Source organism: Sciurus carolinensis, chromosome 17 (genome assembly GCF_902686445.1).
Source record: "Sciurus carolinensis chromosome 17, mSciCar1.2, whole genome shotgun sequence".
Classification (NCBI taxonomy): Eukaryota; Metazoa; Chordata; class Mammalia; order Rodentia; family Sciuridae; genus Sciurus; species Sciurus carolinensis.
Window position 1 is genome coordinate 14,054,644 of NC_062229.1, and position 27,393 is coordinate 14,082,036.

Below are 27,393 nucleotides of genomic sequence, written 5' to 3' on the forward strand. Positions count from 1 at the left end.
TGCCAGCTCTGAACCCGCGCAAATTCGACTGCCCGTGGGCTACGCCCCTTTCCGGCAGACTTGTTTTCATTGGCTTCTTTCTTTGTCAGTCAAGAGCGTTGGCCAATAGGCGCAGCAAGGGGGCGTCTCGGTATATGGGAGGACACCTCTAGTTTGGCCTGGTGCGCTTGCGCCGACTCTTCTGTCAGTCCAAGGTGATAACCAATAGGACCGGGGAGGGGACGCCTCCAAGGAGGCCTGTCTGATGCGCCTGCGCAGGTTGGAAAGTTGCTGTGCGACCTTGAGTCTTTTTTCCACCCCAAAGTCCAGTCCTGCTACCTGCAGGCAGCGGTTGTAGCGGCAAAGCAATGAACTGCTTCTTATGGAGCTGACGTTTTACAGTGTGTGTATGGGTACACACTACACACATAAAAGTTTTTGTTAGCAAAGTGAAGTCTGCAGTCTCATTGGGTTCCAAATTCAGCTTTGCTACTTATGAGCTGTGTTATCCTGGGCTAGTCACTTAACCACTCTGTGCCTTACTTTCCTTCCCAGTAAAAGGAGGGTTGGTATTAGGAGAAAATGAGGATCGTGCCTGGTGTTCGGTAAAGTGTTATACGTAGGTGTTAAGTGAATCCAGTGGGTGAGGTGCCCCAAACGTCACACTATGTGAGGGGTTACAGTTGAGGAAAGACAACTGACACAATTAGGTGACATGTTCCTCAAACTGCATGTAAACTTATCACTTTGTGGGGGTGGGTGTCGCGATTAGTATTTTCTACAACAAAATAGAGAAAAAAATCAGTGCATGCATCCAGCAAGTTCCAAGCTATGCTCCAGCTGCCAGGGAGGGAGGCGGGGAGGCACGGTAGAACGGTCAGGAAAAGGCACCTCAACGCCGTCAGAATCCTGACAGGCTCCATCATCTCCCTCCTCGGCTTATTTCCAAGAGATGGGAGTTACCAAGAGGCTGCTTATATTTTTTAAATGCTTGTATAGATAGGGACACTGCCTTTCCTGGGTCAGGCGTCCCTTTGAAGTCCTAGGAAAGCAATGAGAGAGGCTCACGTTCTTGAAAAATGTACCCAACATCCATACAATTTTGGATTTTATGCACCTTTTGGCATGTTTGTTTTTGCAGGACTAGGAATGGAACCCAGGGCCTGTGCGTTCAAGGTGAGCGCTGTACCACTGAGCCACATTCTAGCCCTCACACAACTCTTTGGGAGGTCTAAGAACCAGGGAGGCTATCCTTCAATTTCAAGTTAGGAATCACCCCAGCATTAGGGGTGTAGGTCAGCTGTAAGAGCTTGCCTAGCATGCATGAAGCGCTGAGTTCACTGAAAGAAGAAGGGAAAGGCAGCCAGGCCCTGTGGCAACGCCTGTAAGCTGAGACTCAGGAGGCAGAGGCAGGAGTATTGCAAGTTTGAGGCCACCCTTAGCAATTTAGCAAAACCCTGTCACCCTGTCTCAAAATAAGGGTTCAGTGGTAAAGAAACCCTGGGTTCAATCCCCAGAATGTCAGCTGGTAGAATGCTTGCCTCGCAAGCACAAGGCCCAGAGTTTGATCCCCAGCACCTCAAAAAAAAAAAAAAAAAAAAAAAAAAAAAAAAAAAAATCAATCCCCAGAATATCACATGCACACAAATCTTGGGTTCAGTTTCTGGCTGTGCCACTTACCTGTGTCCTTGACAAGTTCATAATCTTTCTTTCTAAGCTCTGGGGCTAAAGATAGCCTTCTCTTATCAGCTGGGGCAGGATGTCCAGGAGATAAGCCATGCAAGATTGTGCAATCAGGGCCTGATAGACAGAAATACTGCCAAAGAAGGCCACCCACTGCCCTTCCAAAAAAGCAAAGTGAGGTCCACCTGACAGTCATTAGGATGGCCACTCTCCAAAAACCAACCAACCCCCCCTCAAAAAAAAAAAAAAAGCCAGCAAATAATGTGCTGATGAGGATATAGAGAGATCAAAACCCTTGTGCACGCTTTAAGAAATATTTTTAGGTATAGCTGGACAAATACCTTTATTTTATTTATGTATCTTTATGTGATGCTGAGGATGGAACTCAGTGATTCACACATATGAGTCAAGTGCTCCACCACGGAGCCACAACCCCAGCACCTCCTCCTGCACTCTTGATAGGGACATGAAATGAGCCAGCTGCTTTAGAAAGCAGCATGGTGATTCTTGGATAAATTAGAACTGGGGCTGGGTGCGATGCTGGAGGCCTGTAATCAGCAGCTCCAGAGGCTGAGGCAGGAGGACTGGGAGTTCACAGCCAGCCTCAGCAACTCAGCGAGGCCCTGAGCAACTTGGTGAAGCCCTGTCTCTAAATAAAATATAAAAAGGTCTGGGGATGTGGCTCAGTGGTTGAGCTCCCCAGGGATCAATCCCCGGTACCACAAAAAAAAAAAAAAAAAAAAAAAAAAAAAAAGAAAGAAAAAGAAAAAGAAAAAGAAAAGATTAGAAATCAAATCGTCCTCTTAGGAATTCCACTCCCAGGTACATACCCCAAAGGATGGAAAAGCAAGGACCGGAACAGAAATGAGCAACACATGTTCATAGAGCATTATTCACAGAGCCAAGAGGTGGAAACAACCCAGTGTCCATCCCGGACGAATGGACGGTGCGACGTGGTCCATCCATACAAAGGAAGAGGATTCCACCTTGAAAAGGAAGGAACTCCTGGCAAGTGCGACGGTGTGGTGGAACCTGGAGGACTTATGAGGAGTGACATAAGCCAGACGCAGAAGGACAAATCCCACAGGCCTCCAGTTAGAGGCCATCCCTAACTGTGAGTCAGACTCACAGGTGGAAGGCACAGGCTGCGGCTGGGGAAAGGGTCAGTGTTTCATGGGGACAGAGTTCCAGTTTTGCAAGATGAAAGGCATTTGGAGATGGTTGTGCAACAGTGTGGGTGTCCTTAATGCCACTGAACTGGCCACTTAAAACAAGGTTCTTGGGGCTGGGCTGCAGCTAGCAGTAGAGTACATGCTTAGTACTCTCCTAAGTGTGAGGCCCGGGGCTGGAGCCCCAGCACCAAAAACTAAAAGTGAAATTTGTTTAAGATGGTAAATTTTTTTTTTGGGGGGGGTGCTGGGGATTGAACCCAGGGCTTTGTGCTTGACAGGCAAGCACTCTACCAGCTGAACTATCTCCCAGCCCAAGATGGCAAATTTTATCACACGTACATTTTATCACAATTAAAAATATTCTGGGGGCTGGGGTTGTGACTCGTGGCAGAGCGCTTGCCTCACATGTCTGAGGCACTGGGTTCAATTCTCAGCACCACATATAAGTATATGGATAAAATAGAGGCCCATCAACATCTAAAAGAATATTCTGGGCTGGAGCCAGGTGCGGAGGCGCACATCTGAAATCCCCAGCGTCCCAGGAAGCTGAGGCAGAAGGATCAGGAGTTGGAAGTCACCCGGGGCAATTTAGCAAGACGCAGGCTCAAAATGAAAAACAAAGAGCTGGGGATGCGGCCCGGGGTAGAGAGCCGGGTTCAATCTCAAGTACAAACACTGTGCGTGTGTATAGAATGGACGGGGGCAGCTCGGTGGTCGAGCACTGGCCCCGCAAGCAGGAGGCGTTGGGCGCCATCGGCAGCGCCACAAAAATGAAACAGAGCAAGAACGAACTTTAAAAAAAAAAAAAAAAAAAAAAAAAAAAAAAAAAAAACAAGCGGAGAAGCTCAGTGGGGTGGACAGGGTCCTGGCAACTGCGTTCTGAGAAACAGTTCTTCATTTCCTAGAGGCCCCTTCTTGGCTCACAGAGCCCTGGGAAACTGACGGGAGCCAAGGACCTTCCACTTAGAAGTTCACTCCTTTGCATTACATGTCTGGGACCTCCAAATACTTCTGAAAGCCACCCGTTCCCTGTCTCTTGGCTGAACAGCCTAGGGAAAAACTGAAGGGAATGAAGTCAGGGGAGCAATCAGCTCCCATCACAGCTGGGGGGTGCCCAGAGCACTCCGCTTCCTCGCCTGGTGCCGGTGGCCCATTTGCAAAAGCCATGAGACTGCGCACTTGTGTATACAGTTTGTGCACAAAAGGTATGTACTTAAAACAATCAAAAGTAAGGGCCTGGGCGGGGTACGGTGGTGCCTGCAGTGTCTAGGGAGGCCGAGGCTGGAGGATTGTGAGTTTAAAGCCAGCCTCAGCAAAAGGAGGCGCTAAGCAACTGAGCGAGACCCTGTCTCTCAATAAAATACAAAATAGGGCTGGGGACGTGGCTCAGTGCTAGAGCGCCCCGGGTTCATTCTCGGGCACCAAAAAAAAAAAAAAAAAAAAAGGTTAGGGATGCAGCGGAGGCTGAGCCCTTGTCTAGCATGCACATGGCCCACAGGGCCCAGAGTTCCATCCTGGTGCGCGCGCGCGCGCGCACACACACACACACACACACACACACAAAACTGCAATGAAATAAAGACACAGAAGTATCCACGTTGTTTGTAGCTTTATTAAATTTTTTACCTTCTAAAAAAAAGAGATTACAAAAAAAGAATACTTCATTTAAGTGTAATACTGTCTTTATGGACGTACCGTGGTCAGAAAGTGAAATCAAAGCTCATGAATACACGTGGTGAGAGGGCGGCGGAGAGGAGGGATGGCTGCCGGGGCTGGTGTGAGGGGCTGGCCTGCTGGGCCACAGGGCATTTTCAGGAGCTTCCAATAGAGCACCTTGCTGGCTCCCGGCACTGGCGCCAGAGCCCTGAGGCCCAGGTCTTCCATCACACCAGCAGCCCTGCCCGCGGCCTGCGGCTCTCCGGCTTCTCACACACGCTCAGGCCACCGTCCACCCATTCTGCCTTGGGCCATCGGAGCCTTCTTTCCATTAAAGTCAAAACAAGCCGCACTACATCAAGCCAAGAAACCTACTCTCCTAGGAGGGCAGCCAGCTCTGGGCTTTGCTCCATGAACCTGTGCGCTCCTGGGGCTTCCTCTGTCCCGCTGGGCCCAGGCGAGAAGGCAGGCCAGGTCTCTGGTCGGGATCTGACTCCCCCAGCAAGGCGCACTGGTTAGCCTGGGAGGCCCTCTCTTTTTCCTGCTTACAGAGGAAAGGAACAGGAAAGAAAACCACGTTGAGATTCAGGACAAAACAGACCCAGAAGGAAATCGTGAGCCTCTCTGGCGAGCCCTGTTTCCAGCAGGCTGTGTTCCAGGCAGCTCCGGAAAGTCTCTAGTTGTTAAAAAAAAAAAAAAAAAAAAAAAAAAAACAAAAACCCAGCTGGCTCGTGTTTGGTTTTCGGCACAGGCCTGTCTCTTTAAGTCTGCTCCGGGAGCCCTCTGGGGGCAGCCAACTTTTAATTGTGTACACATGGGGTTTTTGGAGCTTGCCCTGTGCTTTGCCAACAAGCACATACCCTGTTTTCTTTCCTTTGAGGAGAGAAATTCTGGAGACCTGCAGAGAAAGGAGGGTCCTGTGACCATGGTCCTGGGCACTGGATGCAGCAGCCACTCTGAGAACTGGATCTTTTCCTTTCAACTGTAGGATTTTCCAGGAAACTTGCTATGTGCCAGGGCCTCTGCAGGGACGGGATGGACTTCTGGGTCATTTCTCCTTGTGAACTGGTTACCTACAAGTCAGAGGCTCTCAGGGCGTGAGCCCCAGGGTAGAGTCCCCCAACTTGAGTGGGGGTGACTGTGGTAGAGGCAGCAAGAAGACAGAAGAAAGGGCTGTGCTTTCTGCTCCGAGTGATGTGACAGGGACAGATCTATTTCGTGAAGCAACCAGAAGAAATGTCCCCCAGAAAAGCCCTCTGACAGTGGGAAGCGTGGCGACTATTACAAACCAGTCAAATGTGGGGGTGAGGGTGGTGGGCAAAGCCACTTGAGTGACGACCCTGCGTTTTAACATTCAGGATTAAAAGGAAAATACACAATTCCAGTGACTTTCAAATTTGGCAACACACAGTATGATGGTGCCCCTCCCCCGACAATGATTCAAAAATATAAAAATTTTCCCTCCTCCGCCCATAATTGCCGGCTGATTGTTCTCGATGTTCTTCATAAAACCCACACCCCAGCCATCAGCCACTGGCGCCGGTTTATACAAGAATTTAGCTTTGGTCTGCGCCGCTGCTCTGAAACGGAGTCCCCCGGGGCTGTCGACGTCCTGGGCCACCCCAGGGAAGGAGGGAGAGCGGTTTGTCTCTGAGACTCGTCGGCTTGGGGGAGTGGGCGGAAGCCAGAGGAGAGAGGGGCAGAGAGGAGACCCGGATGGCTGGCTGGCGGGGCTGCGGGCCCCGGGGGAGGCTCAGCCTCCCTCCCTGGACTACTCTTCCGCAGAGGATGACGCCGCGCTCTCGTCATCTGACATCGGGGCAAACTGGAATGAGAAGCGGAGTGCTTTTTGTCTGGAGTTATTTCAGATCCATTGGGGTTAGCCCTGTGGATGTGGTGGGCGAGCCTGCGGGAGGTGTGGCCTGCGGCTTCAACTAGGGATGTCTTGAAAAGGTGGGAGAGGATTGTCATGGGGGTCAGGGATGGAGAGGAATGAAGGGAGCAGGCGGGGTCAGAGAGCTAGGTCCCAGAGGCTGTCAAGAGGCAGCTGGAGGAACAGTAAGTGCAAAGGTCCTGGGGCAGAAGCGGAGGAGCTGCCATACAGGTACCATGGCAGGAGTCGGGGAGGGTGGCTGCCTCGGGGTCCCAGGAGGTGGGAGGGTTGAGTGGAGGGAGATGCCCCGTTCCAGTGTTCACAATGGCCTCTGGCTGCTGTGGGGAGGGCAGGCTGGAGGTGGGAGTTCGGGGGAGGCCCAAAACTGGGGACCAGGGTGGAGGAAACTGCAGTGAATGGTCCATATGTATGGTGATGGATTAGGGTTTGTCCCTCAGGGGTCTTTGGGGACAGGGCCACAGGTCCAACAGCAGGAGCATTAAGGACTCCGTGGGCCCCCATAACTCCTATCTTCTAGTTGGAAATAGGCCTCCAGCTGATCTCCAGCAGGGCACGGCTGAGGCCTAGGGAGCAGGTCAGGGGGGCACTTGGGATGAGGTGGAGATGGATGGTTCCTCTGGGCGGTCACTGCTCTGGGCTCCTTGGGGAGTTGCTCTAGTCTATTTTTCTTTCTGGGGATGGAACCCAGGGCCTCGTGCATGCTAGGCAGGCAATATTGCTAAGGTGCCCAGACTGGCCTCCAACTTGCAATCCTCCTGCCTCAGCCTCCCAGGTTGCTGGATTATAGGTGTGTGCCGCTGTGCCCGGCTCAGGCATTTTTTTTTTTTTTTTTTAAAACAAGATTTTCACAGTCAAATAAGAAAAGTGGAGTTACACAGAGTTAGGTTTCTTTACAGTGAGATTTTCTAGGACCTTTAATATGCTGACATGCTGGAGTCTAAGCCAAAGTCCTCACTGTGGCCCACCCTGGTCTTCCAGTCTGCCATGTCACCTGGGCTCCTTGATGCTCCTCAGATGCACCAGGCGTGTTCCTGCCTCAGGGCCTTTGCACTGGTTGTTGCTCCTGCCTAGATGGCCGCCTGACTTGCTCCCTCACTTCTTTAAGTCCTGGCTGAAATATCACCTCTTTGCTGAGACCTAAAATAGCTCCTTCATTACTAGCCATCTCTCATTTCCTTTCAGTAATAACCACCTGGTTATTGCACACTGATTTGCTTATGGTGTCTTACTAGACTGCATACTCCTGGAAGACAATGTTTTTTCAGTTCTGTTTACTGCTGTGACCATCAGAACCCAGGCGCTCAGGAAACACATTCCCCAAGTTCTACTGTGACGTATGACTTTTTTGTTTGTTTGTTTGAAACAGCATCTTGCTATGTTGCCCTGGCTGGCCTTGAACTCCTGGGCTCAAGTGATCCTCATGTCTCAGCTTCCCATACCTTATGATTTCATGGGGAGGGGGTGCTGGGATTGCACTCAGGGGTGCCTTAATACTGAACTACATCCTCAGACCTTTTCATTTTTTATTTTGAGACCAGGTTTGGCTAAGTTGTTGAGGCTAGCCTCGAACTTGCGATCCTCCTTTCTCAGCCTCCCCAGCCACTGTGATTACAGGCGAGTGCCATGCGCCTGGCTCACTACCCACTCTTCACACACCCCTGTCACCTCCCAGAGGCCCCCCCCCCTTCCCTGCCCGCCTGAGACTCACCGAGCACTTGATGTTCATGCGAGAGTACAGCATGGACGCGATCTCGCTCTGCCCAGCGTCCAAGGCCACCATAAGGGCAGTGCTCCCATCCTGCAAGGCGGCCATTGCTGTGTTATGCCCTGCGTTCCAGTCCACCCTCCCAGGGGAGCACCTGTGCGGACACTCACGCGGTCAGTGAGAGAGATGTCACAGCTGGGCACGGCCAGTAGCAGCCCTGCGATCTCCTTGTGACCATGCTCGCAGGCGCACATGAGGGCTGTGGAGCCATCCTCGTCCTGCACGTTGACATCCGCCTCGCAGGCCAGGAGGGCTCTGACCACGTCCACCCGCCCGTGGCTGACCGCCAGCATCAGGGCTGTCTGCCCCGCCTGGGCAGGGAGTATAATCAGTTCATGTGGGACCAAGGCACGACACCCCTGCTCCAGAACCTTCCGGGGCTCCCAAGTGCTCCCTGCTGAGCGCCCCACTGGCTGCCTCTCAAACACCCTCCACATCTTTGGGCTCCTCTACTTTTTTTTGCAAGGGGCAGTGCTAGGGATGAACCCAGGGCCCCTGGGCTGCATGGCAGGTCAGGAAGAGCAGGGCTCTGCAGCGAGACGCCCAGTTCAACTCCCACCTCCTTGACTTTGACCTTGAGGAGATGGGGCGGCTCCTCTCAGGTGTCCTGGCCTGTGGAGGGGCACCCATGTGCAGGGAGGTCACAACCGGGCGTGGCACAGCCCAGAAGCTACCCAGGCCTGGGGAGGCCGGGGGCCTGTACCTGGCTGGCTTTGGCGTTGACATCTCCAAGTCGGAAGAGCTGGACGACAGTCTCGATGTCATCCTGGGTCTTCAGGGTGGCCAGGGCGGTGAGCATGATGGGGCTGTAGCCCGCGCGGTTCTGCTTGTCCACCTGGCAGACACCTATGGGTGGTTGGGTGGGGAGGGCGGGACGGGCGGATGATCGCCTCTGCCATTGGACTGGGAGGCCGGCTTGCTCCAGGGGTGAGCGCTGGCGCAGGTCTCCCCTCTGGAAGTCCTCCCTGCCCCGGGGGTATCCACGCCACCACGCGCCATTACTGAGGGGGACGTTATGAACAAGGCTGTGCCTCCACCGTCAGACTGGAGGCCTCAGGCTGGCATCCACATTAGGGCTGCCAGCAGAGCTGGGCCTCCCGTTTCTGCAGTACCGGGGTGGAAGTGGGGTGGGGTTTCATGGCTGAGCCTCATCCCAGAACCACGGGGGCTGCACCGTTGAGCCTCGAACCCAGTCCCTTTTTTTTCCTGAGACAGGGTCCCCACTAAGTTGCCCAGGTGGACCTCCAACCTGCCCCCACCTCGGCCCCGGAGTTTGGGGTCACAGGCGGAGAGCCCGGCGCCTGGGAGAGCCATTCGGCCTTTAACTGGCTCCTGTCCCCTCCAGCCCGAGGGCTCTTCCTCTTCCAGACTGGAGGCTTGGCCTTCCCCCCAGGCTTGGGAGGGCGATCCCCTCCGGCCTGACCCAGGACTACTTCTCTCCCAGCTCCAAACACAGGCCCCCTCCTTCTCGGACAAGGACTTCAGACATGTCCCCATGATCGGGAGGCCACCAGACCTCGCTGGCCTTCCGTTCTGCTGGCCGAAGGTCTGAGCCTCCTCCCCCCAGGCCAGAGGGTGACGTCAGGGCCGCACGCCCCGCCCACGGAGGGCCGCGCTGCCCCCTTCAGACCCGCGCGGGTCCTGCGCTCACCGCTGTCAAGCAGCTGCCGCACCACGGGGAAGTTGGCGTGGGACACCGAGTAGTGCAGCGCCGTGTTGCCGTTGCTGTCGGCGATGTTGACCACGTAGTCCAGCAGCCGCGCGGACATGGCCCGGAACGTGACCAGGTGGCGCCGCACCAGCTCGGGGTGTGCGTCGCTGCGGCAGGCCAGGCGCAGCCACTCCTGCAGCACCGTGGTGTAGGCCACTTTCTAGGTGGGGAGGGGCGTCAGGGGCAAAGGCCGGTGAGGGGAGGTCCCCGGCCCCAGGCGAGCCCCTGCAGCCAACTATGGCACCCCCATCCTGCAGGGCTCTGGGACAGTGTGGAGTCCCCTGGGGACAGACGCCCTGTCCCACTAAGACCCTCAGGTGGCATGTAGACAACAGGAGGCCAGGCGCACTCCTGAGGAGGCCGCCTCTACCCTGGAGATAACCTCCAAAGGCAAGGAGCAAGGGAGCCCCTCTCCTCAGGCTGCAGAAGCAAGAGGAACCATTGAACTTGGGCCTCTCTGCCTGCCTGGCCCCTGGCTCAAGTCCCACCCACCACGGAGCCCTGGCTGTAGGTCTCAGGGTCCTCACTAGGCAGATGGAGGCGGGGCACGGAAGGCAAGAAGCCAGGAGCAGTGGGATGGGGTGGAGGGGTTCCACTTAGGCCCCAGGCTCAACTGTACCAGCTCACGCTCTGTGAGGGCATTCGGGTTGCCCAGGTATTTCTCCAGGGCCAAGCAGGCGGAGATGAGGTCTGGGCTCAGCTCCATCCTGTCAGAAGCAAAAAGAGGACATCTGTCTGAGAGGCAGCTCCCGTGGTCTCCTGGGCCACCCCCCATTCCAGCTGGGGAACTCAGAGGGCCCAGGGCTCTCAATGCGGCACCCAAGAATTCCTGTCAGGGGCTAAGTGAAGGGTGGCACTGCAGACCCTCACCACCAGGGTCACATCACATCCCAAGGGCAGAGGTGGGGAGCACACAGGCCGCAGGAGAAGGGGGACACATGGGCCAGATTATTCCCAATGGCCAGTAGTGAATGGAAGATCTTTCCTGAGGGCAGAAGTTTTATCAGAGAAAAACAAGGAGACATAATAAATAGGATGGGTGGGTGGGCACATACCCCAAAGGTGATTGAGTGGTAAGGATAAACTTTGGCTCCCTAATACTCGCAGCTAGAAAAGCCTTTGATGGCCTCCAGAACTTGAGATGCTCAGAAGGAGAAAGCACTTGTTCGCTAATTCAAACTATGGTGTCCATGACTGATAGGTGGTTCCTCAGGGGGCCTGGCTGGATCAAGGAAAGAAGTTCACCCACCCTTGACCTTGTCTAAATCTCTCCCACCCGGAAAACTGACCGGATCTCCTCCTCAGAGTTGGATCCCTCGGCCCCCTCGGCTGTGGGTACATGCTGAGACTCCCGAGATAACTGGCATCCTTGCTGGCTGGTCGTGGCCCCTGCGGTCCCTGGCCTGAGCTGGGGGACCGAGGCCACACTTGGAACCCTGTCTTCGGGCTCTGCAGTCTCGTTCTCCGTGCTGTCGTTGTCTGAGAAGTTCTCTGCTGTGCTGGAGTCTTCGGAGGAGGACTCGTACCTGGGAGGAAGGACAAGCAGGTGAGGAGACTCGGAGGCTGGGAGGGACTTGAACCTGGCACCTTGCTGTGCTGCCCCTCCTTTGGCCCCTGCCCCGGAGGCCTAACTGGCTGTGAGCCTCACCCCGCCTTGCTCAGGACCCTCTGTGCTTCTTGCTGCTTCTGGACAAACTCTAGGCTCCTTGACCTGTAGCTGGCCGTGTCCTCCATCGGCAGCCTCCTCCTGCCCACCCACCTGCCCCTTGCTCCTCACTCTGCTGGCTCCTACTTGTCCTGCATGACACACGTCCCCTGCTTCTGGGACTCCCATGGGGTTAGGGCCGGCAGTGCCTCCTCCAAGGCCTCATACCAACCGGAACCCACTCTCAGGGCCCACTGCGCCACTGGATCACGGGCTGCGCTGGCGCAGGGAGTGCAATCAGCACCTCAGGGGCAGGATGGTGCAGGGGTTAGACCAGCCATAAGCTCTGGGGCCAGGACAGACTCCTGAATCACTGTTTTGTGGTCCTGGGGATTGAACCCAGGGGCCCTTTATCTCTGAGCTGCATCCCTAGCCCTTTTTTATTTTTTTAAGTTTTAAAACAGGGTTTGGCTAAGTTGCTTAAGGCCTTGCTAAATTGCTGAGGCTGGCCTTCAGCTTGCAATCCTCCTGCCTCAGCCTCCTGAGTCGCTGGGATTACAGGTGTGCACCACCCTGCCTGGCCTCCTGGATCGCTACGTGGGCCCCTGCTAGATACCCAGCTTCCTCAGGCCTGTTTCCTCATCTGCCTATTCTGGTTTGAGTCAATGAATTCACCTAAGAGGGAACAAGAACAACGTGTTTACTACGCTCTTTCTTACGCAGAATGAACTGAACAAATGGTAAGAACGGTGGGACGGGGCTCCTCTCACCCGCCGTTGACGCCCACGAACTGGAGGCTCCTGCGGTGGGCAGCCGGGTCCGTGGGCTCCTCCTTCCGCTTCATGATGGACCGCACTCCCGCCAGGGAACCGCCTAGAGGGAGGACTGTGTCATCGAAGGGGCTCGAGCCAGACCCCCTCCCAGGCCTCCTGGTCCTGTCCCTCTCCATGGCCACCACCCCCCCTTACCTGTACCCCTGGCCTCCTCGGACTCTCGAGAGGCCACCTGCCTGGCGGGCTCCCTGGTGGTGGGGTCACCTGAGGAGGACACTTGGCCGGTGCTCTTCCCGGACTCTGCCGGGGCAGCGGCAGCAGACCCTGTAGGGGAGGAGGACTCTGCAGGCACCTGTGAGAGGCCTGGAAGGACACAAGATGAGGCGTCGGCGGGGTCGCGATCAGCAAATGACAACAGTCTGGCTGTTGCTGCTCGTCACCCAGGTCCTGAGCCAGGTGCTGGACGCGGGCTAAGCCTTGCATTACGTCATCGAATCTTCCCAGTCTGGGGCTCGGGTTATTATGGGGGAGGAAACGGAGGCATGGAGATTTTTAGAGGGGAGGGGCTGAGACAGGAGCTGCTAAGGTCACCCGGCAAGTTGTGGCAAAATCCTACCCTAACCCTGGTCTGCTGCTTGCCCTGCAGCTGATCAGGGACAGGGCCCCACAGTCCCCGCCCTGAGGCCGTGCTGAGTATTTCCTACACAGCGGGTTTGATCACAGCCTAGAGCACGGTGGTCAGAGCAGAGACTCCAACTTCTCACCTATGAGCTGTGTGACGTGGGGCAAGTCACTTGACTTGTCTGGTTCTCAAGCAAATGACATTTCCCACCTTGTGGCATTATCATTGTGCAGCCGAAAGACAGCAAAGTGAGGTAGAGGGCTTAGCCAAAGGCCAGCGTATCAAGAGCCCTGGAGAGAGACGTGCTAGTTCCAGATGAGTCTCAACTTTTTTCCTGGTCGTGGGGACAGCACCCCAGGGGCACTGCCATGGAGCCACACCCCAGCCCTTTCTCAAGCAGCGCTGTTTTAGAATTCATTTCGTATCCAGCTTTTCTTCATTTCTTCTTATTTATTAGAACCGTGAACTGCTCCACCCACCCCCAGCCCTTTAATGGATTAATCTGAGACAGGGCCTTGCCGAGTTGCTCAGGGCCTCACTAAATTGCTGAGGCTGGCTTTGAACCTGGGATCCTCCTGCCTCAGCCTCCAGAGCTGCTGGGATTACAGGCGTGCACCACTGCGCCTGGCTGTTTCTTTTCTTTTTTTTTGGTGCTTGGGATGGAACCCAGGGCCTTGTGCAGGATGGGCGAGTGCTCTATCACTGAGTGACATCCCTGGCCTCCTGATTTTCTCTGTCAAACCTCGACAATAAATTCACATTAAACACACTGGGTAGCCCAGTGGAACGTGCGGGAGGCAGACGGTCATTCCCGCTCTTCACATGTGGTCTTTATCTGGGTACTGAGGGTTGAACCCAGGGGCACACACCCACCCTATTTATTACTATTTTTTATTTTATAGGAAAAAGAACACAGAATTTATCATCTCCCGGACTTGACATTAGGCATGGCGCTAATCACCAGGAAAATGAAACCAGAAGGGCAGTTAGGAACTTAGACCGGGGGCTGAGGCAGCCCAGGGGCAGAGCGCCTGCTGAGCACAGGGGAGACCCTGCGACCGCCCCAGCCCCCAAGGAAAAAAAGAGATTCTGATGTTAAATTTTATGCATATTTTGTCAGTTAAAGCAAATAAAAGGTACCCAAGGAGGATCATGAAGGTGACTTCCTAGGCACAGTCCCTGGGGTCCCTGGCAGCCCAAGCTGGGACAGGGACAGTGGGGAGTTACCACCCCAGCCCAGCAGGCTGGAGAGGGAACGGAAGTCCAGCCCCCACGGCGCCAGGTGCCACCTCTTGGGATCTGTCCAGGCCCCGAGCCACATGTGGCCTCCAAGAGCTGCCACTTCCTCAGGGTTCCCCTTCCTGCCACTGGCCACAGCCACCGAAGACCAATGCTTGAGTCCCTCTAATGGCTAGAGCTTTCTTTATATACACGGTACGACTTCCTCAGGTCCACACGCGACACTCCAGGCTGGCGCAGAAGGGCACGGAGGCCCAGCACCAGCCAGAGCGGGAGGGCAGGCTGCAGGGGACCCTAGAGACCACCGCAGTGATCCAGGGTGTGGCCGAGGCCTGCACTCCCAGGGAGCCAAGGCAAGTGCCGGCGTTAACGACTTCTCTGATTATTTTCTTATCTTTCTGAAATTTATTTTTTATGCAGTACCAATGGAACCCAGGGCCTCCTGCTTGCTGGGCAAGTACTCTACCACTGAGGGGCCCGGCCGGCCTGATGTTTCCTTTTATTTTTTTGGTACCAGGGATTGAACCCAGAGGTACTTAACCACTGAGCCATATCCCCAGCTCTTTTTTATATTTTATTTAGAAACAGGGTCTTGCTGATTGCTTAGGGCCTTGCTATGTTGCTGAGGTTAGCTTTGAACCTGGGATCCTCCTGCCTTGGCCTCCCGAGTTGCTGGGATTATAGGCCTGTGCCATGCCTGGCTGGCCTGATATTTTTTTAAACCTTGACAATTAATTCACATTAAAGCCAGGTGCAGTGGTGCACACCTGTAATCCCAATCTTTCTATTTATTCTTTATTTTGGTACTGGGGATTGAACCCAGGGCACATGACCACTGAGCCACATTCCCAGCCTTTTTTTTTAAATTTTTTAAATTTTTATTTAGAGACAGGGTCTCACTAAGTTGCTGAGGCGGGCCTTGAATCTGTGATCCTTCTGCCTCAGCATCCCAAGCCGCTTGGATTACAAGCCTGCACTGGGCCACCTGGCTGTCACTCTCAATCTTAATCTCTGCCCCAGACGCAGGGCTCCTGATTTAAAGTCGTAGAGAAAGAACAGATGAGGAAGAGGAGCATGCTCAGTGAGATCAGCCAGACACAGGCACTAACACGGCCTCCTCGCACTGGAGATGCCCGAGTCACCAGATCACAATCAGAGTGCACGAGGCAGGCGGTGGGCCGGGGCTGGGGGTCAGGGTTTAATAGGGAGAGGTGAACGCTCCGGAGCTGGTTGGCGGTGACAGCTGCATGGGTACGTTTAAAAACAGTCCAAGGGCTGGGGAGATAGCTCAGTTGGTAAAGTGCTTGCCTTACAAGCATAAGGCCCTGGGTTCGATCCCCAGCACTGCAGAAAACTAAACAAACAAAAAAACAGTCCAAACAGTAAACTTTTTGTGGTGTATTTTGCCATCATTTTGTGGGGAGGCGTTGCTGGGGATGGAACCCGGAGCTTGGGCGCACGAGGCGAGTGCTTGCCGCGCGGTTCCACCGCCCAGTTCAACTGCTTAAAAATAGAAAAATGCTTCTCAGCTGAGGTCCCCGAAACAGGAGGCTGGGCATCATCCTTTGATCCCCGTTCTGGAACATGCCAAGAACCTCCGAAAGTGGCTCCTGGAGAAACGGACCGGGCTATGGCTCTGACCCCCAGAGGCGTCCTCTTAAACCCACAGGGAGACGAGCACACTCATGGAAACCAGAGAAATGCAAATCCAAACAAAAAGAAGGGAGCGCCGGCACCAGCAGGTGGGTGGAGCGGCCCGAGGTGGGCGGAGCAACCCGAGGTGGGCGGGGCGGGGGTGAGGCCAGGATGGAGCGCTCGCCTGGCACCGGAGGCCGGTTCCGATCCATCGGCAGAACATGAAAAAAATAAATGAAATAAAGGTATTGTGTCCATCTACAACTGGAGAAAAAAAAAAAAAGGCTAAAAAAATTAAAAAATAAAAAGAAAGGTGGGTTAACCCAGGCGTGGTGTAGGGATGTTTGCAGAGGCCACCAGACGAGACCCTGAGTGAACCCAGGCTCCCCTGCAGCCCCACCACCCAGGAGGCCAGGGTGAGGGCGGTCCTGAAGGTGGAAGCTTCGCACCACAAGGGGATGAGACAGGAAGAGCGTGGAATCCACCCAGGACAGAAACCTACTCAGCTCATCAAAAGCGACAGACCAGGTTTAAAAACACCAGTGTGTATGGAGAAGGGGCAGGGGTGGGGGGTCACGCGGTGGAGGAGCAGTGGCCAAGCCTGCATGAGGCCTGGGGTTCTGTCCCCGGCACAGGGGAAAAAAAAAGGGGGAGGAAAAAAATAAGAAAGAGATTTTTGTTTTTCTGAAACACAATACCATTTAAGGAAATTGAACACACACAGGGCATATTTTTCAGAGTCACCAAATATCTAAATAAGCTTCTGGAAGGTGGAGTACCAGGAATGATAGTGAATGGGCGGGGAGGGCCTGGCAGGCTGCTGTGCTCCTGCAGACCCAGCTACTTGGGAGGCTGAGGCTGGAGACCCACAAGTTTGAGGCCAGCCTGGGCAACTTAGTGAGACCCAGTCTCAAAATAAAAAGGCTGGGAATGTGGCTAAGTGGCAGAGCACCATGTACCATGTACAAGGCACTGGTTTAATCCCCAGCACATTAAAAAAAAAAAAAAAAAAAAAAAAAAAGGTAGTAGTGGAATCGATGGTGGGGGTGGAGGTTCCTGAATGGCACAGAGAGACTAGCAAGTTGTGGTCTGTGGGCTTTTTACCTTTTTTTTTTTTTGTACCAGAGATTGAACCCAAGGCACTTAACCACTGAGCCACATCCTCAGCCCCTTTTTAATATTTTATTTAGACAGGGTCTCGCTAAGTTGCTGAGGGCCTCACTATGTTGTTAAGGCTGGCCTTGAATTTGATCCTTCTGCATCAGCCTCCTTAGCTGCAAGATTACAGGTGTGCACACGGCACCCGGCACACTTGTTCCTTTATGTATCACTCATGGCTGCTTCTGCACCTGGAGATGGCAGGAGGAGGCACTGAACCCATTCAATGTAGATATTTAATACGTGGGTTTTTAAATATCAAATACATGTCAATGAGGCAGGGACAACAGAACCGAGACAGGCGAGCTGACGTGACAGAGAAGGTCAAGCATGCAAAGCTGCAAAGTGCTGAGGGTGGAGAGGAAGGAGAAGAAATACTAAGGCAAAACGGAACCAGCAGGAGGGCTGACGAGGGGAGGATCAGGTTAGCTCCACGCTGGAGGACGTCTCCAGCTGCCTTTTCTTAGGGACAGGCTTCTGGAAGGGTGTTTTCAGGGGCCTTTAAGTCCTTTATTGAATTACTTTACATGCCTATGGCCTGGCACTCTGCCTGCACTTGATTTAAAGTTCTAAAAATTAACCTTGGGCCAGGCATGGTGGCCCAGCTCCTTGGGAGGCTGAGGCAGGAGGCTCACGAGTTTGAGGCCAGCCTCAGTGAGGTAGTGAGGCCTTAAGGAACTTAGTGAGATCCTGCCTCAAAACAAAACAAAAGGGCTGGGGGTGTGGTTCAGTGGTAAAGTGCCCCTGGGTTCAATGGTTCAATACCAAGTACCTAATAATAACTTGGGAGGCTGTAGCTCAGCGGTACAGCACTTACCTAGCATACACAAGACCCTGGGTCCCACCCCAGCACAACAGAACAAGAAAAGAGAAAATGAAACAGGTGTTAAAAATAGTATGTCCAAAATGCTCTAGGATAATGTTAAACCAAAGGCAGCATATAAGTGTTGTTGGCTTTGAGAATCACGGGCGATCCTTCACCTCCCTGGACCTGTAAGACCAGGACTGAAACACCAACACTTCGGGCTATTGTGAATCCAAAGGAATAAAATTAAAATATGAAAAAGGCATCAAATATGCCCTGGCATGCTGGCATTTTTTTTTTTTTTTTTTTTTTGGCAGTACTAGGGATGGAACCAGGGGTGCTCTACCATGAGCTGCATCCTCAGCCCTTTTTACTTTTTTAACTTTTTATTTTGAGACTGGCCTCAAACTTGCTATCCTCCTGCCTCAGCCTCCTGAGCAGCTGGGATTGGAGTGACTGGCTCCATTCAACACTTTTGAGGAGCCCAAGTCCTTCCTCACCTCAGGGCCTTTGCCCTGGCTCGGCCCGCGCCCAGAACACTCTTCTCTACTCCTTTGCCCACCTGGTTCCTCCTTTCCCTTCATATCTTGGTTGGAAGATGCCACAAGGCCTGGAGGTGACCTTGCTCCCTACCACATGCCCTGGGCCCTGCTGGCCATCTGACGGGATTTCCACCCTCTTCCTTTCTTGCAGTGCTGGGGAGGGAACCCAGCACTGGATGCAAATCCCGAGCAGCACCACTGAGCCACGCCCCTGGCCAGGGCCGAGGCTCCGGGTGTTGTCAGGAGCCCGGTTTGCAGAGGGGGAACCTGAGGCACACAGGGGTCAACAGCATGCTGCAGGGCATGGAAGCAGGGGGCAGGGAAACCAGAAGTTGAACCCAGGCCATCACCCTATCCAACTGTCACCAGTTCCATGTCTTCACTGCTTTGCTTCAAACACAGGAATTCCCTGAAATGACACTTCTAATCGTTTCCTATTTATTGCAGTTTGTTTTTTATCCATGGAAGGGGCTTTTACGTCTGTCTAGTTCACAGCTGCTTCCCAGTGCCTATAACAGTTTAGCACATAGTAGGCACTCCATAAATGCCTGCTAAATGAGATATGGAAATGAATATATGTACTCCAGTTCTGCCCAAGCGAGGCAAAGACTGAGGGTGGCTGCAGCAAGAGGGAGTGGAGGAAGACATGAGGAAGGACTTTCAGGGGCAGCAGCTTACACAGGGAGTGGACATTGCTATGTCTGTATGTCCTGCGTGCAGGAGGTCCCATGGCTGCCCTAAGAAGCATGTCTGGAATGGAGGGTGCCTCTCAGAGATTCCGAGGCTGGGCTGGGCGGTACCTCTGGCTAAAGGCCAGAGTCGCAGGGCCGGGTGTTTGGATGGACACGGAACAGAGGAGTGGTGTCCAGAGCTGGCCAGGAACAACATAGGGAAGCGAGAAAACACAGCTGGGCCCCTGCCCTGCGGACGTTGGCCGGGCTCTGGCCGGCTGACCCTGCAGGCGGGAGGAGAAGCCGGGAGGAGAAGCCGGGACCCACCTTGGAGCCCTGCCCCAGGTTCAAGCTGGCCTGGGCTCAGATCCCAGCTCAGCTGCTTCCTGGTTGTGTGACACAGGGCAAGGGAACTAAGCCTCAGGTGCCCTAGCTACAAACAGGGTTGACCTAGGAATTAAGCAAAAAGCACTGATTGGGCGCTTACTGTATACGTGAATTCACGAGGGTTTCGGAGGTGGGACCCAGTACTGTGCTACTTCACCGAGAGACGGTCGAGGCCCAGAGAGGTGATACCGCACACCCAGGTCACACGGCGGGAAGTGAAACTTGAACCCAGGGTGTCAGGCTGCACAGCCCGTCGTCAGCCCCTCCTTGGGTGAACCACTTAGCACAGCACTTAGCTCTCCTTGGCGGGTCCTCAATGAAGAACAGCTGTCCTTGTTATGAATCATCTGGTAGCTTCCCCCAGGGCCCTCAGGGCAGCAGTGGCCGGGCAGCTGATGTTTTGCACACCCAGCACCCGCTTTCCTGGCACGAGGACTCAGCCCTTCTTCTGGGCACCCCCTTCCTCCCTTAAAGGCCACAGAGCTTGGGTGGGGTTTCTCTTCCTTCAGGATCCAGGACTAGGCAGCGAAGGGTGCGGTGACTGGCCCAGTCAAGGAAGGCCACCCTGGGGCTTTCACTGACGCTATCTGAACTAAGGTGCTCCCTTTTCATTAAGTCCTGGAGTGACAGGGCCCCCTTCCTTTGTCCATCTGAGAGAGAAACCCCCAGAGCACACAGGACAATGACAAGAGGATCAGATTCCTGATGGCATCTGAGCATCTGGATCCAGCTAGACCTGAGGCTGCCGGTTATATGAACAATAGTTTCCTTTACCAATCAGAGATGGAGTCCTCCACTTACTGAATATGCAAGGAGGGGTTCTGCCTTGCTAACCCGCAGACTTACAGATCTCCTCCAGATAACTACCGTTCCAACATTTACCATGTGCCACCCAGAAGGTAACTCACTAGATACCCAGTTCCTCTAGTGGTCTCTACAGCCCTTAGGTCAGTGGCACAGTTCTCTCTCTTTCCTGGAAGAAAAGAGGAGCCTCAGAGAGCCGGAAAGATGTGGCTGGTGAAAGGCGGGCGGGGCAGGGCCCTGCCATTCCGAGGGTGCAGGGTGAACCAGGGGGAGACGGATCCGCAGGACGCGCCCCTGCCCACTACTCACCTGCCGCCCCCTCGCAGCTTCGCTCCGTGATGCTGATCTTCTTGACTACGTGGACGTTGCTAGGGGACGCGGTGGGCACCGGGCACATGGTCTCCACCACCTCGTGGCTGCGGAACACAGTGGGGTTCTCTGCTCCGCCCGAGGTCGCCAGGGCCCTCAGCCCCGCTCCGTAGGGCTCCAGGCTCTGGGCTCGCTGCGCAGGGGCCCCGGCAGCCGTGCTGGCCACCACCTCTACCTCACGCGGCCCCTCCACCACCCGGACAGTGTCCACTCGGACCGGGCTGTCGGGCGGGGGCCAGGCCTGGGGCTCGGCCTGCCGCGCCTGCGCCGCCTGCAGCTCCTGCAGCGCCTTCTTGAGCTGCGTCTCCAACACCGCGATCTTGGCGGCCAGCGCGGCCTCCCCGTCGGGCACGCCCAAGTCCCGCTCGCGGACCCAGGTGCCCACGCTCCGGGTCTCCAGCACCACCGGGTCCTCGGGCGGCTCCGGGAGGTCCAGGCAGAGCTCGCCGCGGCCGCGGCCCCCCGCGGGGTGGCCCAGAAACTTCTGGCTCTTGAGCTGCACCGAGAGCTGCCGCTTCTCCTCCTGCAGCACCGACAGCTTCACCTGCAGCACGGGGATCAGCTTCACTTGCTCCTCCAGCTGCCTCAGCTTCCGCAGGGCGCCGGCCATCTGCTCCCGCACGTGCGCCAGGTGCCCGGCGCTGGGCGGCACGGGCGTGGACAGTCCCGAACTTCGTGGCGTGGGCGGCGGCAGCCCCACGCCCACCAGGGAGCCGGTGGAGCCCGCCGCGCTGGGGGTCAGGGAGCCCAGGCCGGGCGGCGCGGCCGCCTGGTCCTCCAGGCGGCGCCGGGCGTCCAGCAGCGTGCGCTCCACGCGCGGGTTGAAGCCGGAGCGCGTCTCCAGGGCGCCGTACTGCGGGTAGAAGCCGCGGCCGCAGAAGGAGTAGGCCGAGTGGCGGCTGTCCGCGCTGGCGTTGGAGCACAGCGACTCGGTGGACGTCCACCAGGAGCCAGGGCCGCGGGGCAGCGAGCCCAGGCGGGGACGGCGCTGCACGGCCACCCGCCGCAGCGTGTGGCCCTTCTCAATGTCGTCCACGTACTTGAGGAAGTCCAGGTCCAGGCGGTAGCCGTAGGGCGTCTCCACCGAGTACGGAGGGTCGGGCTCCTTGGCAGGGAAGGCGGGCGGGGAGGCTGGGCCCGGGGTCCCTGGGTGGGGAGAAATGCCAGCACCTCTCAGCACTGCTGTCCCCTGAGGGGCCCAGGCTGATGCCCGGGAGGGCCGGGTTCCACCGCCCATAGACTGGAGCCCACCCGGCGTCCCGCAAGGACTCCACACCAGCAAGGGCCCTCTCACCCCTCAGGCCTCCTGAGTGCCCTGGGACTCAGGGTCGCCTGCCTGCCCAAGACAGAGGGCCCAACATGCCTCTCTCAGGTCCCCAGGTAGGACTGTGTCCCCTTCAAACTCTCCCAGGGCAGGGCTGAGTGCCCCTCCCCACAGCAGGAAAGGGCTCCCCATCTGACCCCTCTGTGCTGGGCCCTGTCCCTCCCAACCCCCCAGCACACGGCTTTCGGGTCCCTTCAAACTAACCCCTTCCCAGCAAGACGGTTCCTTTCTGCAGACCCGGATCCCGGGGTAGGGCTGTACCTCCCCCGAGACCTCCAGACCATGTCCCCTCACAAGCCTCCCAAGACAGGTCCCCATCTCCCCCTCAGATCACCTCTTGGTCCCAGCAAGATTCTGTCTCCTCCCTGAAATCCTCCCAGGCTGGGCAGTGGCCTCCCGCTCAGACCCTCCAGGGCAAAACCTGGCTTTCCCCGCCAGACCTCCCAGGGCAGGGCCCTCCTCCCTGAGCCCCCTGACCTGGGAAAGGGGCTGGCACGTGCAGGACTTGGGCCATCCTCTTGTCTGCAGCTGCTCCTCAGGAGTCTCGTGGGGGACAGTGAGTCAGACTGCCTGCAGCTCTGGCTGAACCTTACCTGGGGAGAAGGGGGCGATGGAACAGGGCTCAGGAGGCGTCTGCAGGGGAGGGCACACGTGGCCGCACAGCAGCCCCACCCAGGCCTGGGACCCTCTCACAGGCACACACCCAGCCTAGCCAAGGAAAGGCCTGGAACAAAGAAAGCAAACCTAAAGCCTGCGTGCACATCTGTCCAGCCCCTGGACGGGCTCCAGCTGTTCCCACAGCCCTGCCTCCACACGGCCCCGGGCTGGGGGCCCCAAGCCCGACAGCCCCACCCTTCCTGTACCCCCTCCCCTCAGCCCAGGCCTGGAGCTGACCACAGAAAAAGATGGGGGCTACGATGGACAGGCTGGGGTACTAACGGGGACAGCCTTCCTGCAAGCATCTAAGGAGACAGGGCATAGGGGTAGGGGACCCTGAGGCGACCCCAGAGCGGAGAGTCCTGATGGGGGGTAGGGAAAGTGGGAGGCATGGAGCCCTTCCCCTTTATGGAAACAATTTTCTCTAAAAATAAACAGTTTCGCTGCCGGGCTACACAGAACTTCCTGCCCCCCCAGGATGTGTCCGGGCTTGGGGGCGCAGCAGGGATAGAGGGCTGGGGCGGAGGCCCGGGAAGCCATGGGGTGGAGGGGAGGAAGTAAGAGGGGGCAACTGGAGGCTGCAAAAGGGAGGGACAATCAGGGCTTCTCACTAACCTCCCTCAGTCCTGGAGACCAGCCAGGGCCCTTTTGTCCCCAAAATCCTGCATGAACTTGGCCAGTTCTTTCTGCTGTCTGACTTCTAGCCACCTTGCTGCAGAACCCTTAGCCCCATCACCAAAGTGTACCCTTTCTGGCATCGGGTACCCGGGCAATGGGTACCTGGGCAGACGGACCAAGTGGGGCACCTGCGGGGCATGAAGGCGGGGTTGGGGTTCCAGGGACTGCTGAGTACGTCCTCTTGTCCTGTCTTGTTTAATCTCTCTCCACGTCTCTCTCTCCACTTTTCTCTGCTTGTTTCTCCACGTCTCTGTCTCTCTGAGTCTCTCCACTTCTCTCTGTCTGTCTCCACGTCTCTGTCCTCACTTCACTGACTTTCCACACCTGGAACACAAGGTCACCAGTTGTAGGAAATTTGGTTTTCCATCTGTCTGCAGCCTCACCCCTGTGAGCAACAGGAAGTTGATCCAAAATATTTTCTGGGGACCTAAGAGAGACCCAGAGGCAGGGAACTGGATTGGTATAGCCTGTAGGTGGAGCAAATAACATTAACAACTATAATAGTAAGACCCATTCTTCTAATTGCCATGACAACCCCATTCGGCCGGTACTTATCATCCTGGCTTACAGATGGAGAATCTAAGGGACAGAGACAGGTGCAGTGACTTGTCTGGGGTCACCTGTGTAGCGGGGAAGAGGCTAAACTTGCTTGAACATAAGCCCAACAGTACCCATCAAGCCACTCCCGCAGACTCTACACCCCTCTACCCATCTCTGAGACATGGAGGTCTGCGGACCTCCACTCATCTGACCACCTTCCATGGCCACAGAAGAGAAGAGATGTTGGGGGTGTGGGGTGGTGGCATGCTGGTGGCTGATTCTCACTGTAGGACTCCTGGGGAACGGGAGGGGAAGACAAGGCACTCCAAGAAGGGTCAGGTGGGGGAGCTCAGGGAAGGGGGACAGGGGTCTCCCTAAAGTGCCTCCCTGAGAGTCTGGATATCTCTGGGGTTTTCCTGCCCCTCTCTCCGCCCCAAAGTTGGGGGCGAGGATACCCCGCCCCATGAAGGGAGGGGCGGGGCCTGCGGGGTCCCAGGCTAATGGCAAACAGCTGCCGCTCCCCACGCCCGCCCAGCCGCCAGGCCGAGGCCCAGTCCGGCCGGACGCCCGGACGCCTTCCCGCCGCCTGGGGCCTGGCCCCGCCGCAGAGGGCGGGAGGAGGGACAGAACGGCGGGAGGGCAGGACAGGGGCAGAGAGCGGGAGCGAGGGCGAGGGGCAGAAGGGAGGCAGGGGTGGGGGAGAGCGACAGGGGGCGGTGGAGAGATGGAGGTAGATGCGGGAGGAGGGAAGGCGGGCTAGGGTCAAAGACCGGGAGGGGTCAGGGGCGCGGGACCAAGATGCGCTAAGTCGGGAAAGTTTGGGACAGCCGAGGTTGGAGGCAGTGGCTCCGAAGGAACCGGAGCTGGAGGTGGGGAAGGGATCACACGCGAACCCGAACCCGAACCCGACTCGAACCCGACCCACCCCGGCTCCTACTCGCCTGGCGCGCTCCGGCCGCCGCCGTCCCTGCGTCCCGCCGCGGCCCGTGCGTCCTCCGCGCGCCGCCGCCCGGCCGCCCGGCCCTCGGGGCGGCCCCGCCCCAGCCCCGCCCCCAGTAGGCCCCGCCCCTCCGGGCGCCCCAGGCCACTGGGGTCAGGGGAAAGGTAGGGTGGTGGGGTGGACGCGATCCCACCTGCACTGCAGGCGTGTGAGCACGTCGGGGGCGCCGGCCTCGTCCCCCTTTGCCCCGGCCAGGAGTCCCAGGGGCAGGATTCCCCACCGCCGGCCTCCCCCGCCCTCTGCATCTGGGCGGGCCGTGGGGGGGCGGGACGACGGGGCGGCAGGAGGGGGCGGGGCTGGCCGGGGCCCGGCTCGGGGCGGGCGCGGCGGCGGCGGCGGCGGGAGGTCACCCTTCCCCCCTAAGCAGGGCTGGAAGCGGCCCAGCGCAGGCCTGGTACACAGTGGCGTGACCATCGCAGGCTGGGAGGGGGGCTGCTTTAGCGCGAGGCTGCATAGGCGGCGGCTAAGGCCTGGGCGCTGGAGTCCAGACCTGGACTCCAATCCCAAGCTCATCCATCGTTTTGCACTGAGCCCAAGTTTCCCCATCTGCAAAATGGGGCTAATCATGTCGCCAACCCGGCAGATATGTTGAGAAGATTCTTTAACCACTCGGCAGGAGCCCAGTGGAGGTCCCTCAGTAAAAAGGCCCATAAGTGGGGTGGCCACATTTTTTTTTTTTTTTAGCTTTAAAAATGTTTCACCTTGCTGGAACTGAACCCAGGACCTCATGCATGCTAGGCAAATGCTCTGCCACTGAGTCACACCCCTATTCCGGGGTGGCCTGCATTTCCGGAAGCCATATAGTACCTGTAGCACTCGGTGAGAAGTTGGTATGTGTTGTTAATATTCCCAGTGGACTTGTGGATTATTTGTGTTGCTTTCCCCACTAGAATGTCAGCTTCACCTGGGCAGTCACCACTGTCCCCAGCACCCAGGTGGTTTTTAGTGTCTCAGTGGATGTCATAGGACATGGAGATGTGAGGGGATGAACTATACGCCCATGACCCATCCCCCCATTGAGCACATCATATAGGCTGCATATAAAAACCATTTTAAATTAAAAAAGATAGGGAGCATCAGTGCACACAGACAGGAGCAGACAGACAGGGGCAGAGGGCCCAATCCCAAGTACAGTGTGGGCACCCTGAGGCTGAGAGGGCAGTAGGGGTGACTCCCAGCAAGTCAGACAGCTGAGGCCTGGGTGGTGGTCCTCTGGGCTCAGAGGTCTGTCCTCCGAAAACTTGCTCTGTTCAGAGAGTTCCTGTGAGGAACAAGGTTAGTCAGCATGGGTCCCCAGCAGGGCCCCAACCCCGCAGTGCTCCCTCGTCCACCTCCTCTTATGCCACCACCTCATCCTCTTCCAAAGATCTTTAAGGATCTCTCCTGTCCCTTTTACCTTCACCCTGATCTGACTGTGGGACTTGCAGATTCTTGGAATCCGCAATGTGAGGTATGAATCCTGCCCGTTTTACAGATGGGGAAACGGAGGCTCTGATAGCTGAAGACACATGACAGGGACACGGCTGCCCAGAGCCTGCTCTGCGTTTGCACATATGGATGAATGTGCAAAGCTGTGAGTGCAGGTGTTGCTATGTGAGCGTGCCTGTCCTGGCCAGCCTCCACCTGCCCTGTGTAGGGTGGGGGCCCGGGCTGGGCACCTGAGGCTGGCTGGGGGCGGTGCCAGCAGCTGGGGCAGGCGCTGGGTGAGCAGGGGCTGCAGCGCTTCCCGCAGGCGGCAGTAGTGGCGCTCCAGTTCACGGTGGTACTCCTTCTGGTCCGGCCCAATCAGGGCTTTGTTCTTGCGCAGCGCATCCTCACACCTGAGGGCCAGATGGCAGAGGACGCTCAGCAGAGAAGGCAAGACCGGATGTGAGGGCATCCCTGGGGGCCTAGTGTGCAGAGGCCCACAGAGGGGTCAAGCAAGCTGAGGAGAAGCTGTCATCGGGAGCCGGTGGACAGGGGTTTCAGGGGGGCCAGTTGAGCAGAAGAGCCAGGATGGGGGCTGCAGGAGCCTCCAAGGGTGTCAGACCTACTTCTTGCAGAAGTCCTTGAAGCAAAGCCGCAGTTTGTTATGATGCCGGAAGAGCTTGGGGTCTTCTGGGATCTCTGCCAAAAATACCTGAGCCACCTCTAAGGGACCCTGCAGGGTGAGAGGAACCTATGAGAGTGTCTGTGTGGTGCCTAGAGTCCCCCCGGCAGCCTGCCTCCCCTCATACAGCCGTGCCTGATTCACGGTGGGCCCCACGGAGCCCTGCAGCACCATCTGTAGCATCTTGGCATCTGGAGGGTCCTGTTCAGTGGCGAAGGCCAGCTCCCGAGTCTTCTTCTGCATGTCCTCAATGGCCACCTCCACGGGCGTAAGCACTGTCTGCGGGGTGAGGATAGGTGTGCACTCGTGCTGGGGCCTGATGGTGTCCTGACCCAAGTTAGCCCGAGGAAGCTGGGATCCCGGTGGGGGCAGAGGGTTCAAGAGACTAGCACTAAACAGGCCCTGGGGGCTTCTGCCTGCTGGGCTCTGCCAGGTTCAGGGTTCTGGCTCAGCTGCCTTTGACCCTGGGGCGTTGCCATGGTTGGGGTCCATGGTTAGGTCTGGTGCCTCGTTCTGGGTCTCTTTGTCTGGGGTCTCCAGGCCTCCCTGGTTCTGGAGGTAGAGGTTTGAGTCTGGAGGTCAGTTTGAGGTCCCC

General features: G+C 56.5%; 2 protein-coding genes across 9 annotated transcripts in view; both read right to left on the reverse strand.

Moving 5' to 3' along the window:
* Positions 1–4,426: 4,426 nt before the first annotated feature.
* Kank2 (KN motif and ankyrin repeat domains 2) lies at positions 4,427–24,655 on the reverse strand. 4 transcript variants are annotated; one of them, XM_047531294.1, is made up of 13 exons: positions 24,635–24,655; positions 23,272–23,493; positions 22,312–22,427; positions 20,451–21,656; positions 12,474–12,602; positions 12,276–12,378; positions 11,150–11,386; positions 10,480–10,567; positions 9,801–10,020; positions 8,853–8,995; positions 8,260–8,460; positions 8,093–8,182; positions 4,427–6,315 (listed from the first exon to the last, which is right to left on the reverse strand). In XM_047531294.1, the coding sequence occupies exons 3-13, from the start codon at positions 22,346–22,348 to the stop codon at positions 6,262–6,264; spliced, it is 2,508 nt and encodes an 835-aa protein (XP_047387250.1). In that variant the 5' UTR covers positions 22,349–22,427; positions 23,272–23,493; positions 24,635–24,655; the 3' UTR covers positions 4,427–6,261. The 4 variants fall into 4 exon arrangements, with proteins under 4 accessions (XP_047387250.1, XP_047387248.1, XP_047387247.1 ...); XM_047531292.1 differs by lacking the exon at positions 24,635–24,655 and having other exon boundaries at positions 12,474–12,641; positions 23,298–23,493; XM_047531291.1 differs by lacking the exon at positions 24,635–24,655 and having other exon boundaries at positions 12,474–12,641.
* A 1,089-nt stretch (positions 24,656–25,744) lies between these two features.
* Positions 25,745–27,393, reverse strand: part of Dock6 (dedicator of cytokinesis 6) — a 44,982-nt gene continuing 43,333 nt past the window's right edge. For all 5 annotated transcript variants that reach the window (XM_047530620.1, XM_047530619.1, XM_047530618.1 and 2 more), the window contains 4 exons: positions 26,934–27,077; positions 26,743–26,849; positions 26,368–26,529; positions 25,745–25,970 (listed from right to left, as the gene is read on the reverse strand). In XM_047530620.1, coding sequence (XP_047386576.1) covers positions 25,928–25,970; positions 26,368–26,529; positions 26,743–26,849; positions 26,934–27,077 — 456 coding nt within the window. In that variant the 3' untranslated portion in view covers positions 25,745–25,927. The remainder of the gene's footprint in view (positions 25,971–26,367; positions 26,530–26,742; positions 26,850–26,933; positions 27,078–27,393) is intronic.